This window comes from Varanus komodoensis, unplaced genomic scaffold (genome assembly GCF_004798865.1).
Source record: "Varanus komodoensis strain SLA01 unplaced genomic scaffold, ASM479886v1 scaffold39, whole genome shotgun sequence".
NCBI lineage: Eukaryota > Metazoa > Chordata > Lepidosauria > Squamata > Varanidae > Varanus > Varanus komodoensis.
This window is the reverse complement of record NW_025335922.1, coordinates 2,409,187-2,424,937: the sequence shown is the minus strand read 5'-3', so window position 1 is coordinate 2,424,937 and position 15,751 is coordinate 2,409,187. Positions and strand designations below refer to the sequence as shown.

Sequence of the window (15,751 nt, the reverse complement as noted above, 5' to 3'; positions counted from 1 at the left end):
CTTTCTATGTTAGACTTGTGCTCTGGAGATAGACCAAGTCACTTCAGTCCTGCGGTTAGGTGCTAAAATAGCCACAGTGGAAAGTTGACAGTTGCACTCCCTCAACCGAATACAGTACAGGGAAAGGGGCCTTGCTCAACTTAACTTTAAACATTGCTTTTGAGTAATCCAAGTACTTTACCTACATTACCTGGCATATTTAGAACTGAGATTAGTAACCCAGTGCCCAGGGGTGACCTCTCCTCTGGTGATGCCTCCCTTGCACTTTCCCCTCTCTATTTTAATTTAAAATAATCCATCATTGGAAAGCAGAGCACCAGTAGCTCCACCCCCCCCGCCTTCCCCCAACATGTCTTAGCCCCCCCGCCCCCGGCCCAAAGTATTGTGCAGGAAGGGAAGGAAGAGGGTAGGATAACTGGCAGGCAGAGCTCTGCTGCTTCTCAGCCTTTGGAAAAAAATTAAATGGAAAGGGGGAAAGCTGCTGCCTGAGAAGAGTGTGTTGAGGGGGGCGGGGGAGAGATACAGGCTGAAATGCCACAGAATAAGGAGATGGTCTGGGGAGGCCTGCATAAAATCTGCAAGGGGAAGTGGGGAGGGCAAGAGTGTGTTCTCAGAGTTGGGAGTGTGATCCTGAAAGGGAAATGGGTGCTTAGTGTGGTCACATGCACATATCCCTTTGTATAAAAAATGGAACTGAAATAAGGCATCTTTTTTTACAATGCAAGATGCTCCATAAGATGTCACCCTTCAAGCCTAACTCCTAATTGATTCATGAAGCACTTTAAGGTGCTTTAAGCAGAGGCCTTTCTGGGGCAGAGTCTCCCACCTGCCCCACCCAATGGAAAGCACATGTGCACACCTCCTCTCTGAAGTTGTTACAGGACCCTGCATGAACAAATGTTGCAATCCACATTTAGCTGCATGCCCTCTTTCAAAACAGGTGTTCAAGTCATGTCATCGGGCAGATAATGCTACTACTGTGTTCCAAGTGCAACAAGGCAGCAGTATTAAAATGGCTGCTCCCAAAGTGTTCAGGTTATACTTTTATGTCTAAAACACAGCGCTAAACTCTGCGGGTGCTGAGCTATCCAAAGCACAACAACCGCAATAATGTTTATTCACACTGTCACATCACAGAGTACTGTTGAGCCATGGGAATGATACAGGCTGAGACAGCTGCTATCCATCAAAGACCACCCCATCAGCTGTGCTGAAGGCAGTGAAGTCTCCAGTGTGCTCTAAAACAGTTTATTTTGTCAGCACCGCAGAAATTCCTCTGTTATCACACATGTATGTATGCTAGAAAGACTGGGGCTTCCCTCCCCTCATTTCTCTTGTTGGATCCTGCAGTGGAGTCCTAATCCTTTGTTTGTGTGTGCAATTTGTTGCTATGGTAATGAGTGATGTCACAAACTAAAACATTACAACTTCAATGGAGGATCACAATCTGAAGAAAAAGCTATGTTTATCAGGGGACACAGCAGCAAGTTAAATATTTCAACACCAGAGACTGGCTGAAAAAAGAGAGTGACAGGGGCTGCCTGAAGTTATCTCAGATAGTCACCATTAATTCACTGTACCTTTCCCATTTAAGGACAACAGAACTGGCAAGAGAGATGAACTGGTTGGGGCCAAGTCACAACATGTGGAAGAAAACAGGGAGGAGAGTGCGCTCTGGAGACTCAGAGTAGCACAAGCCTGAGGAATCCAGTCAATGAGGAATCTGAGAAAGAACTAACCACTTCCTCTTTGATAGCTATACTGAGGGCTTGGAACATCTAAATACTAAAGGAAACAAAGCAGGAGCTGCAACCAGATGTTACTGTATCTTGAATGGGGGGAGGGGGGTTTACTTCCCAGCAGCCATGCCTTCCCCAGTTTTCTATTTACTCTTTTTCCAACTGAAGCTCACCATGCTGTAGTTACTGAGCATGCCCAGTCCTCTTTGGACTGGCTTATTTGGGGGCAGGGTCTCTACTCCCAAGTTTTGGAAGGGGCTTCTTGAGACATTTGTGTTTTGGCAAATCTTGGGGTCTGTCCAAGCATAGCAATGCCTTCCTTTTTTCACACAGAATTAGTTTTGGCTTCACCAGAAGGGATGTTTATATGTTGCAATCTAGCAGTGCTCCCTAACTTGTTCTCCTCTAGATGTTTTGGACATCAACAGGCAATAATGATGGGAACTGCAGTCTAAGTAACTGGATCGCATCAGGTTCAGGAAGGATGAAATTCAGCAATATTATTTCAAGTGCTAGTATCTCCTTTTTTGAACCACCAGAAGCATAAGTTAGGATTATTTCTCATCCTCCAAGGAAGAGACTGGGATCGGTGTTTCAGAGTCCTTTTGGGATGGCTTGGTATCACAGGGTCAAGGATATCTTATGTTGAATGCACCATGGGATCTCCTATGCAGTCATTCATTACTCCCTATAGTAAGGAAAGCATGAGCCCAAGGTCTGTCCCTGGTTTCTCCACAGGGGCAATTCCAAGAGTGATATAATATCCAAACATGCCCTTGGTGTGTGTTATGAAAGTTTATCTTCTCTTAGTTGCAACCTGAATACTGTAATAAATGTTTTGCACTATACATATTGTCAATACTTAAGTAGCCAATCTGATCTCATATATGTCAATACAGCCACATCTTTTATTCCACTGGGACAAACAGTGGGACGTTCAGACCTCTTGACCTTTGCATGGTTTCAGAAGATCTTACATAAAGAAATCCCCCAATTTTCTGACAGAGCAGCTCCAAATACTTCATCCAAGAAAGAATCCAGAACAGTATCATTCTTGGGAGCCTTCAAGATATTTGATGTCTGGTCCAGGAAAAGATTTGACTGTCCCCACCACCACCCATCCTTCTGTTTATGATTCAAGCCAAATGAAGGGGAATTATTCAGAAGGGATTCAGACTGCCTTGCAACAATCTCCAGCTCTAATCGGCTGAAGAATCTGAAGGCATGGATGTTCTCTTCCAGCAAGGCAGCCATTGGATCTGACATCTAAAAATACCAACCACAGGGATAGCCCTGCTTGAAAATACTGGTGATCCTAGTAACTGCAAAGTGGACTGTTTCCCCACATAGTCAGAATGCATAAATCTGAAAGCAAATTCTGCCGCTCCCCTCTCATTCCAGGTTTTCCCCCACAACAATCAAGCAATTTACCACTAGTAGAGATTCTAGGCATATCTGTAAAAAAAGTCCAAAGTTTTCTAAATAAGCCGTGTGGAATTGTAAAGTACTGTTCTCAGCCCAGGCAGGAAAATGTTTTGATGAAAGCAAGACTGGGCAATATGTGGCTCTCCAGATGTTTTGGCCTACAACTCTCATTATCCCGCATCATTGGCAATGTTGGATAAGGCTGATAGGCCAAAACATCTGAAAGGCCACAAGTCGCTCAGCTCCACAACTAGCATTCAACACACACACACACACACACACACACATTCATTACCACAGGACAAGTCAGAGAACATTCTGTGTTAATTTTAGGCTTCTAGAAGTAACATCCCATGTCTAATCCCAGTCCTAAAGAAACCAGAAAAGATTTCTGATTAGGAATGAGGAAAATGGTTCAGAGCTTGCTTGCCCCCCTGAATGTATGTGGCTTGAAGCTTTAAAGTGTAATTGACATTGTTAGGAAAGAATATGCATTGGACTGCTGGACCCTAAGAACGCAGAATATGCATACACACGTATTTCTAGGTATATCTGCTGACAATCTGTGGAAAAAGCTATCTTATATCTCAAGCTTCAGCATACAGAAGGCTGTGCCTTGGTTTGCTTCTAAAAGCAAAGATGTCCGTGTGCGCACCCACACCATGCAGAGATATTTTGAGAACTAACCTACACACACACAGCATGCCAATATATTAAAGTATCAAAATCCAAATTTTAGGGTACAATAAGAATAAACTTGGCATCTGGGTTTTATTAGAACCTTTACAAGATAACTAGCATTTCCCCCTGTGCTTAACTCAGGCAGAGGCTCTGGGCTGGGACACTCCACCCGTGCAGGTGGTTCCATCCTGATTTTTCCCAGCATCCTGCACCCACAGCTTGTTTGCTGGCTGAGCACAGAAGCCTGGAGAAAGTTACCCAGCTCTCTTGCCTGTCCACAGCACCATGGATGCCAATTACTATACATTATTCCAAAGCGGCGATCTGCATTGATGTAGAGAATGCCTTGCTCAGTGCACATGAGAAATTCTAAAGTGAAAACTACTAGTAAGCTTAGACTATAAGTGAAAGAGTGTTATGGAAAAAATTGTAGTCTCCCATTCAGGGAATCTAGAAAAAGCCTGTGTGATATCAAACCGTGAACTGGTTTACAAAATAATTATAGTGGCAAAAAGTGACATTGGTGGGAGTTAAAAGCTGCTATAAATCACACAATGGGGCAACACACACATTCCTGGTGCAGATCGTGCAGTAAACGTGCAGCTCACCTATGGAGTCCCAACTGATGAATTTGGACATAATCCGTCAAGAGGAGAAGGGGAAAAATAAGTGAGACAATATTTCATAGATAACGCTCTTAGCATAAAAGGCACACATTGATAATTCTTATGGTTTCTATCCCTAATATTAAGGCTAATGCCACTAGCGTGAAAGGTCTTCACTGCAAGTGAACGAATAAGAAAACCCTATGAATTCCAGGATGAAGGATACTGAAGTGATATCAAAGTGATGTTACAATGAAGAGGCAGGTAGTACTTCCCCAGCTTGTAGGGAAATGCCTTGTCCAAACTGTTCATGAACAGCAGTCATTTAGGCAGCATTCTACATCCACAGCAAGTTCAGCAAATTCAGTTAAAAATGTTAGGAGAGGTAGGAGCACCACAGTCTTGTGGGCTGACTTGAAACTGGTGACCATTCACAAAGCACCAACCTGGGCTGAAGGGGTCCCACAACAAAAGAAGTCAAATTGCATTTTCAGTGGGAATAGCAGAACAAAGTCCAGACAGGAGTACCAAAACTTACTTGATCTTTTTTGCTCTTATGTGATGAAGCAACGTGAGCCAGATACTGAATAACCTTCTTGGTGTTTTCTGTCTTACCAGCTCCAGATTCACCTCTGCAAAAGACAAAGCCTACTCAGGATATATCTGAGTGCGATATATGATGATGATAGGAACACTGTTGTCAGTTGCAATACCTACCAGCTGACAGGTTTTCTTAGCTCTCAGTGCAATCATCCCTACAGAAAGGAATGCTTCCACTAGGGGGCCCATAACACCCTTTCCAGGTATTTACCTGCTCTCAATATTACTCCACTAAAACTAGGTATGAAAACCTTTGTATATACATACCTTTTGAAGTACCTGTTAGACCCAATGTGGTTAAGCTTCAGAATAGCAAGTTCTTTGTAGATCTACTGCATGTTAGCAGTAGTTTAGCAGTTTATTTCAACAGTTATATCAGCAATGAACAAATTATGCAAATACTTACGTGCAGAGAATGGATTGATCCTCTCGATCTGGAATAAAGAGGCAAACAAAAGAGAGGTAATGTTTCTATTTCACATTGCATTCTAAGTGGCAACAGAAGGTCTCAGGTCCCTTGAGAAGGTCCACAAATGTAGCTTCCATACACCCCAAAGTGCATGATCCTGCCTAATCTTGGAGACTAAGCCGGGAAGGGCCTGGTTGAAAACTGGATGGGCGACTTAAATGTTGTGAACCACCCAGAAAACTTTGGCTATGGGTGGTATACAAATGTAATGTAACAATATTAACCCCCACCCCTTTACACATTCCCCCTTCACTGTTATATATGGGGGAGAAGAACATCAGTTTAGCAGAGGCAACAGACGGGCAGTGTTCAGCAACAGCAAGTGACTTGAATAGTTTCCAGACTGCAACACATTCTAAGCCCTGCTCACTTTAAATATCAATGAATTCTTTGCATAATTCCTGCTGTATGAGGGAAAGATGCAGAACATCTTGCACATTCACTCCTCCCCTTGCAACTCAACTTCATTTTGAATCAGGTATGGTTAGAACCAGTGTAACTAAATCAAGCTTGCAATCCAAAATCTACACCCACCTTATACATGACAAGTATGCATTTTTGGAACACTAACCAGCTGCTCAGAAGAACACAACAGTTCAAGGCTTCACTTTGGTCAAAGGATCACAAAGACACACACCAGGAGGGTTCTGCATGACTGGGCATTTAGGAGGAGGATCAGGGGACTAACTAATGATTCATTTGCTTGTAGCCTCAGGAGATGTATTCAGTAATGCAGACAACTGGGTGGTTCTATTTCATCCAGGCAATTCCAGGGAGGTTACCTTTTCTCTGAATAATTATAAGCACTTTTTAGAAAGAGCTACAGGTGTTTAAGAACTACTGTTTTGCTGTACACCAGTTAATTCATGCCTCCTCACTACAGGAAAAATAAAACCACAGAGCAAAGTTATGTGAGGTTACAGGTAATGGTCATTTGCAACATCTCTCCCAGGTGTCCAGCTGGGGATAGCCTGCAATAGCCCCACAAATCCATCACCCCAGTGTACAATCCTTTTGCTACAGGAGAAGCTGCCCTCCACAGTGCTCGAATGTTACCATGACGAACCAGGCAATTAGACTGAGATTTCTTGGGAGCAAAGTAGTCTCTTTACTCTCTGCTGAATCATATGTATTTGCAGGCAACTAAGTCAGTGAAATCCCGTTACACATTTCCATGGGTGGTGATATCTTTCAGTAATTCATTCTCGCCTCTGTACCCACCCCCCATATTTGTCTGATGCAGGCTTGTTAGTCACCACCTCCTTAAACTTGAAGGAATGTACCTGCAAGTACAGGCAAGTCACATGGCAGTAACTATGCAGACACTACCATAAAAGGAAATACTCCCTTTTGGAATCTAGTAAAAAGAATTTTCCCAGCTCTGTAGAGCACTCATCATTGGGATAGCTGGAATTCTTCTGTGCACTGACAGCTGAGAAGTTCTGCATGGCATCCTGCTTCCTGTTGTACAGCCTTCCCTTCTTCCAACCACCCCCCATAGCAGGAAGCCAACAAATAAACAAAAGAGCCTGTTGGTCTTAAGCAATTACAAGACCATCCAGAAAATGATATTTTCCTTTCCAATCCAGCCCCTGTTCTGTCCATAACACAAGGATGACTGTTCAGATGCCAGTACCAGAGGCACTTATTTCAAGACTTCCCCAAAGAACAATGGGCTCCTCCCTCAATTCCACATCTGGGATATTTCCAGCACTACAGGAGAGTGCAAAAAGCTTCACTGGTCTGGATTATATTTTATTGGGGACAGGGACAGGAGGAGAGACATCTATGCAACTGAATGCTCATTGTAAGAAACCCAAAACATGTAACTGAAAGGAAACTACATCTGCTTTACAGGCCCACATTTTATCTTTCAATTGCTATAATTAAACTAATGGGTTACTTATTAAAAGAAACATAGTGATCCTGCATTTCAGAGCAACTGCCAGAACAGCAATTGTCTATGGGTACTACCAATTCTCTAAGCAAGGCTGGTCAGCACATTCAAGCAGCAATACAGATTTTAAAGACAGACTCTTCTGATTTAATTCACTGGGGATAGTGGGGTGGTCAGATTAAAGTATCACAGCTACCTACATAGTATTTGCAAATTAACAAGTTCATTGTAGCAAATTCCATTTTCTGGAGCCTCTCTCAGATGGATGGTTTAGGAGCATTTGATGTAAATGGCTTTGTCAAGTTGACCTAAGCATGGTGTCATCTATGGAGTCCGAATAACTAAACATAGCAGAGTTCTTTGGCTCAAAGCAAATCAAAAGCCCAATATTTTAGTTTTACTGCAGTCCTCCTAAGTATTTGTGATTGAGGCATCCTAATACCTAATAAATGTTTTGAGTTATAGCCTAAGAGATTTCAATTTTAAACTCTGGGTGGCAGGAAGTGAATGTAACGTACAGCTTAGAGTGTTAAAACTCAGTTAAAGAACACCCTAACAGGATGTTATCACCCACTTCCCCTGTATGAGCAACTCCGAGTTGAGTCTGCTTCACTCCATAAATGGAGAATACAGCATTCATATAATGACATCATTGCTCCAGCCAAGAGGAAGTGGAGCAAAGAGGCAAAAGGTTTGATCCCTGCATATAGATGATTCATCAGCACAGACAGTTTGACTATGGCTAGATGGTAATGCTTGCTTCTCGACCACAGAAAAGACCATTCTCTCCCCATCTCCCAGACCTTCTGCATTTATCAACAGAAATATTTTGACCCCATAACCAACTGCACTGAAGACACTAGCAAAACAAGATAAAAATAAAAAGTGAAGTGAAAGGCACAGAAATTGCTATATACCTTCTCAGCTATTTTTTCCTCTTGTGTGTTTACATTTCTCTTTTTATAACTATTTTCCATGTCAACACTACACTGGAAAATGCCTCGGGAGGCATGTTTCTTATTGTTTCTGAACAATTTTGAAAGAGGAGCAGGATAAAGAGAAACCTGGCACAGTGAAATCTCATATTTAACATCTCCTGGGTGATGCTGGAGGGTTAGAACACCATGAGATGCAGAAGCTGGTCAACAAGGACGTTTTAAAGGTTGCTTTAATTGATTTGTCTGAATCAAAGAAAATTGCAGGGGCTAACAAAGAGGTTTTGGGGCAGTATACAGCCTCAAAGAGCAAGAAAGGTTTGCAGAAGGCCTATTCAAAGAGTTACAGTTTCAAGGGGAAGTATTTCAAAGCTGTAGGCAAGCCTCCCACATCACCCAGAAATGCATGCACTGGAAAGTTTTTTTTTTAAAAAAGCCATGCCTGTGTCTGTTCTTCTCACATGGCCCTCAGTGCTAACAGATGAAATCTCTTCTTCACACCTCCCACCATGCTAACTGGAGACAGACAACTTAGAAAAGGACTAAACCAAAAAATTCTTAACAGACGAACTCTTTTCATTTCCCACTAAAATTATTTACACTGAAAAACAATTTCACATAGAAAAAAAGCCATTTAAAACCACCATATCATTCCTTCCTGTGTGTATCATAGCAAGATTGCTCTTTTATATTCTGTGGGTTTAATTTAGTCTGAGAACACAGCTGTTAATCATGAGACACACATTTGAAAACGTTAGAACGTCATTCCTATCAGAAGGCTTGTCTACACAGGTTTGGTCTGGATCAGCACCAAGCCAAAGTTGATGCAAACGGCAAACATCTTTTCTTGTCATCTGCCCCAACATCTGCACATACACAATGTAAACCACTGCTGACACACTTTAAAATTATCACTTTTTGTTTGAAGGCACAGAATACTTTGTCACTGCTTACAGTAAATACAAAAATGTATACTAAGTGAAATCTTCAAACTAAGCCCGACAACTCTGCCATAATGACTTTCAGGCATCACCTCAATGGTCCATTTTTCCATTCTCCATGGCAAACATCTAGTTACAAAAACAACACCATACCAAATAACTTTGGTATGCTCCTTAGGTTTCATTTTTAAAAGCAATTAGAAATAATGTTAGGAATGTCTCTTTTCCACCTGGTTTGCAGTAGTAGCGGCTCCCTCCTCCAGAACTGCAAAGTTCCTCACCATTCCAGTATGACAAGAATACACAATTGGGATGTTTCTAGGCTTCTTTGTTTCAGTCACTTGGCAGAAACTGACAGTATGAGAAGAACTGCAGCCATGTGAATCTCACATACCCTCCCTAGGTGAACATGGTTCCTATGTGAGCACATGTTGCCACTGTAGGTAACCCTAACCCAATAATCCAAGTTAAAGTAAAGGTAAAAAGAGAGTAGGGGAAAGAAAGTAGTGAGGATGCATGCTAAAACAGGAAAACAAATCCTATACTAGAAATATTTACTAATTACCTATGAGGTTCAGGTACATCAATATCCCTTTTCAGCACGGCTTTACCCTATCTTGTGTTGGTCAAGGTGGATAGAAAGGGACCAGGAAGCAAAAATTCAGGATGTGCCATGTTATATGCGCTTTGCCTGGAGTTAACTCAAGATTAACCAAAGAGCACCAAGTTGTGTAGGATATCCAACGTAAGGGCAATTTCTGCCTGCTACCTTAGGAAGTTGAGAAGTGGCAGGGATATGCCTAATCCTTCCATATGCTTCTGAAAGGGCTGCAAGTTGGATCAAAACAGTATGGTGTACATCAAATGGAGGCTGTACCTCCAGCCATTATGATTTTGTTTGTTTAGTCACTAAGTCATGTCCAACCCTTCATGACCCCATGGACAACATTCCTCCAGGCTCTCCTGTCCTCCACCATCCCTCAGAGTCCATCCAAGCCCACACTGACTGCCCCAGTGACCCCATCTAGCCAGCTCAATCTCAGCCATCCCCTTCTCCTTTTGCCTTTAAATCGGTCCCAACATTAGGGTCTTCTCCAGTGAGTCCTTCCTTCTCATTAGGTGGCAAGCCATTATAAGAAAACCTAAAATATCAACTTTGGCAGGCTTCAGGGGCATCACAACACACAGGATTCACACTAAATTAGAAAAGACGCCCTGTACAGAATTTACAATCTGCAGGCAACTTGACTGGTCCTTCTGCTGAGAAACTGCCAGTCAGCAAAGCTTGCAGAGAGGATTTCTCCCTCTTTACATACTGACCTGATTCACACCATCACTGTAACCTAAACCCAAGTGGTTTGTTTAAGCCACAGCATGTGCTAGGTGCAATCTGAATAACCACCACCCAGGTGCAGCTTGTTTCATCATCCAAACCCAGGTTGCTGGGTTATTTAAGGATTGGTCAGCCCTCCAACAAACCCTGCCACCCAGGCTTCAACAATGCTGCGCTTGGGTGGTGATTATTCAAATTGTGCCTGACACATGCCACAACTCAAACAAGCTATTCTGGCTTGTTTAAGCCATGAAAATCATGTGAACCAACCCACTATAAGAAGAAATGTTGCTGAGCTTATATGAACATCATAGATCCTAACAGCCTGTTATAAAATGAAGACCCATTAAGAAAAACTCCCTTTGTGAACCAGAGTTCAGAACAAAAACTTAACATAAACAAGCCTGATTCAAAAACATATGAAATTCTACTTCATGCAAGCCTGGCTAGACTTGACTAACAAATAGTATATTTGTTATACTAGCCCCAACTTCTAAAATATGTAAATGTGTTTTACACAGAAGATATTTACATTTAACATTTAACTGAAAAAATATCCAGTTTTTTCCAAGTTCCAAAATCATAGAGCTATAAAGAGACCTGAAGATCACAGATGTCTCTACTCATCACACTCCGAAACAAAAGAATCCTCTACATATATACACATTATATTACCCCAACTGGGCAATATGCTAGTCCTTTTGCTGTTTGTACTTATTGCCTGTTGAGCCTGTATGATTCAATGAATATTATACTACAATTATACTACATTCAGGTTTTTAAAAGTTTACTGCATTTACTCAGGACTGTGCATAAGATACCACAGCTCAATCGTGAATTTACATATTGGAACAGTTCAGACTTTAAAAAATGAGCAATAGGCTGTTTTCTTCATTATCTTCCATTTGTGCATGTAAATATATGGGGTAAGCCTTAATGTCTAACTATTATATCCTCAGGGGAAAAAATAGTATGTTATATGTTGCAAGTTGTGTTAACAGAGGTCCCAACAAAGTCAGAGTTCAGATGCAGCCAAAGAATGCAGCAGTGCTGTGCCTGACTTCCCGGGCCCCTCCTTCTGCCAGTCAATCTGGCTTGGGGCAGGAGTTTCTTCATTACAGAAGAATTATGCAGGCTGCCAAAAGAGATGCCAGCTCCAGAAAAAGGCAGTAACCGAGCAAAGTTGCACTGCAAAAAGGTTACGCAGTTTTGCTATTAGTTTAAACCAGGAAGTGACTGTCCCAACTATACAGACTGCCAATTACAGTGACCAAAACCAAAAGCTGGAATCTAACCAATTAACATGCAAGTCTTTCTGCTTGGTCAGCTCAGGGAAATAAGAGCACCCCATGCAGAGAATGGGTCAGAGTCATTCGCTTGCCATGGTTGTTGTGTTTTTCTTAAGAACTCAAAACCATGAAAGATTTCCTGCCTGTTGGGCTCTAAATGGAGTCTAGGTCACAACAGCTAATCCTGAATGCCTCTGGTTCTTGCAGAGCCTGCCACCTTTCATCTTCTGTGTTCAATACGGATTCCTCCCATACCACCGGCTGCTGCATCAAGCCTTCCCCATGGATTAAGCAGAACTCTAGCAAAAGAAGAATGCTGCTTTCCAGAGACCAGAAGATTGATTGGAATCTAAAGTTACACTGCAGCAGACCTTCATCCCAGTACAAAACCTTCTAATGCTATCAGTGCATTTTTACGTGTACCTACCTTGCATCATACTCCTGTAGGCTGTATCTGTAATCGCATAGATGTGAGGAGGCATCTCATGTCTCTTTTTGCCTTTATACATCTCCACAATCTCTTCTGAGTAGATGGGCAGGTTCTTATATGGATTTATGACAACACAGAAGAGGCCTGAATAGGTCTGCAAAATGAATTTCATGAAGAATTTGTAAGCATGCATAATTTTACAGTCTGATATCAAACTACCTTCACCCTCCTGCCACAGAACTGGTAACAAAGAATACCCCCAGAAGATTTATCTTAAAGAAATAATTACTTAGACTATCATAACTGCCTTCCATGACCAGAGATTTAAACTAGCAACTACATCTGCCACTTGTTGTATGATTATGGCTATTTATCTTTGATAACTGAAACCTAAGTTTTACTTTTTAGTGCTCTTCACTGTAAGCTGTCAATATTTCCAGCTCTACAGCATACAAAAGCAATTATCAGCTGGAACCCTAGCTCCATTATGCAATTAGCATCTAACAACATACACTAGCTGTGTGCTAGTATGGATCCGTTTACCACATAGGTTGGCAATATTTTTCTTGCCTGGGTGATATGACCCCTGCATCCAGATTTCTATATCCATACAATGGCCTGTAAGTTTGCAGTTTACTTTTTTTTTTTTGCATAATTAGTCCATTAGCTACAGGGTGGGGGAGGGGGCAAAGCCACCCTCCCAACCATTGAAAGGCCTGCTAAGCTCACCGCTCTGTTAGCAAGATTTAACCAGGTCCTGCCCACACACTGTCAAGGTCTTTTACAACCTTCATGGGTACTGGAGGAAGACTGCTGGAAAAAAGAATTGTGAAAGAACTAAACATTAAAATAATGGGAAGTTTTATTGATTATCACTGACAAATGCCAGGGCTCAAATATGTCCAAGCATGCATGCTGGTTTAGAGGCCAAAGAATTTCTTTAAACATCTCAGTACAATTAGCACATGAACATACTTTACTAATTTGATATGACTTTTTATTGCACACATATATGTGCCTGTGCTTATGCTAACATAGGAGTTGGGTATCTCAGGCTCTCTAGATTTGATTGCACGTCAACTCCCATAATCTCTGACCTTTGGCTATGCTAATGGGAGTCATGGGAATGACAGCCCAACAGCATCTGAAGGGCCACAGATTTCTCACCTTAGGGTCTAAGAGAGACTCTTAGCATTTGGAGCAGAAATACAAAGGATAAAGGAGCATACATCAAATGCCTGAATATAACTGTAACATGCTAAGTGCAGCCCTGTTTTAGTACTAATTAGCCCAGCGCTAGAAAACTGTGGAAAAATTGCCAGCAATCTCCCACAAAATACAAAGTAAGAACATATTGAGGAGTAGAGAACAATGCAAGTATCTAGTTTGCCTCTGCTCTATAAAGGATCTCCAAGCCAGTTACAAACCAGTTAAAATTATGCTGTAGCAAAGAGTTAAAATTGCACTTTGTCTTTATAACTATTTCTGCAAACTCATGGGTGCAGTTTTAGATGGCCCCAGAAACTGGTCAGAATTTGTGAGAAGCATAGGGATTTATCTAATACATTACATCATATCAGAAAAGCTTGGAAAAATCAAGACTACCTAGTGCTTCCATGTCCAGTGATAAACCTCTGTTCCTCTCACTTTGTATAAATGATTACAGTATTCTGTTAGCAAGCATATTTGTAGACCCCTGTCTGTAGTGATGTCTCAGCTGGTGGTAGTCCACCTCACCTTTCTGGCCTCCTGCTCCCAGAACCCACACTCATGGTCCAAGCAAGGTGAAGTAACAAACAATCATCTTCTATGCGAAGGATGCTGAACTTCTTCCATCCTGAGGGTCAAATTCTATTTATTTTTTAATGTTAATTATATTTACATACTGCTTTTTTTTTCCTTCGAGGAACTCTTGACAGCTTACATAGTCCTCCTCTCAACCTTACCTTCACAACAACCCTGTAGGACTGACGTCAGTGACTGACCCAAGATCACCTAGGAGCTAGAACCCAGCTCCATGGGAGCTAGAACCCAGATCTCCCAAATCCCAGTCCAACATCCTAACCCTAACAGTCCTCAGCTTTACATGTAAGATTGAAGGAACCCTTCAAACAATTGCAAAAATAGTCAGAACTCTCATGCCTGGTTACACTTGGAATATGACAGCAGGCATTCCTCAGCAGTCAAAATAAAGGCATTAATAATACCTGTTTTGACAGGAAAGATCACAGGTGCATAGACCGCATATTCTCATGCAGCTCCCTGCTCCCCACACCAATGTTAACCAGCTCCAAAAAAAAAAAAAAAAAACACAGCAAAAACAGAGCTGTGAAGCAGTCAGCTGTCAATCTGAGCGGTCTGTCTTTGGAGTGGTATTCCTCTCCAGTTCTTAAAGAAAGGGAGTGACAAGCAGCTCCTGAAAGGTGGCACTGGGCACCATACAGCTGCTTCAGTGGGGATCACACCAGCTGACCACACTGCCAGCTTTCACAAGCCTTTACCAACACAAGCAAAAAGGGGGGCCCTAGGAAACCCTGATCTCAACCCAAAATACCAAAGGCTATGTTTTGTGAGTAGGAGGACCCAGCCCTTATTCATAATAAGGAACTTCCAGTGCTTTGCAAACTATAGGCTGATCATGATCTGAGAGATTCTTGTCAGGGGGAAGTGCTGGGAAGCACTATATGAGGGGATGATCTGCTGGATTTAGCCAACAGGCACCCCCCACCCCCCACCCCGGGCTGGCCTCTGGGCTCCGCCTGCCTGATGTTTGCAAGTAAAGCAGATTGTGTCAACAGAGAAAATAATGAGCAGTGCACATTATTTCTGCAAAAACTAAGCAAGGGGATGACCAGAGGCAGCCCCCACAAGGTACCACTGGGGCCCCTTGGGAGGGCAGTCCACAGTGGCTCAAATGGGGCCCACAAAAGCTTAAACAAGCTTCAAATAATGAAACACGGGGGTAAAAATAGCTGCAATGAGCCAAAACTGGCTCACCTTTTTGCCAGGGGTGAACATTTGCACACCAACCCCAGGTGTCACTTGGCTACTTTTAAGACAACTGGCAACAGCAACCTCCAAATAGCCACTTGGCAAGAGCAGCAAGGGAGCTCTGCCTCTTTTGACCAGTGATTCACTTATCATCAGGCTTGACCCCTGGTGGTTTGTGTCATTTGGGTTCAGACACAACAACCTATCATGATATAGTCCAACCGCAGCCAATGGGTACTCATGTGTATTTCAGAGGGAGGAAATGCTCATGATGAGTAATCCATGCTGGATTCACATGGCACACAGCCAACCTTTGACTGCGATTGCTGGTTAGTTGTCTACCTAATCAGTAAGAGCTCAGAGGTGGTTCTTCCACAATGGTTCTCAATAACCGTGAAAGATACTAAAGTTCAGTC

At 42.3% G+C, this 15,751-nt stretch overlaps 1 protein-coding gene across 1 annotated transcript in view; it reads right to left on the bottom strand.

The window, feature by feature from the left end:
• MYH9 (myosin heavy chain 9) overlaps positions 1-15,751 on the bottom strand; it is a 75,099-nt gene that overhangs the window by 33,734 nt on the left and 25,614 nt on the right. The window contains exons 3-5 of the mRNA XM_044441269.1: positions 12,342-12,498; positions 5,457-5,484; positions 4,989-5,082 (exon numbers count right to left, since the gene is read on the bottom strand). Of these exons, the coding sequence (XP_044297204.1) occupies positions 4,989-5,082; positions 5,457-5,484; positions 12,342-12,498 (279 nt within the window). The remainder of the gene's footprint in view (positions 1-4,988; positions 5,083-5,456; positions 5,485-12,341; positions 12,499-15,751) is intronic.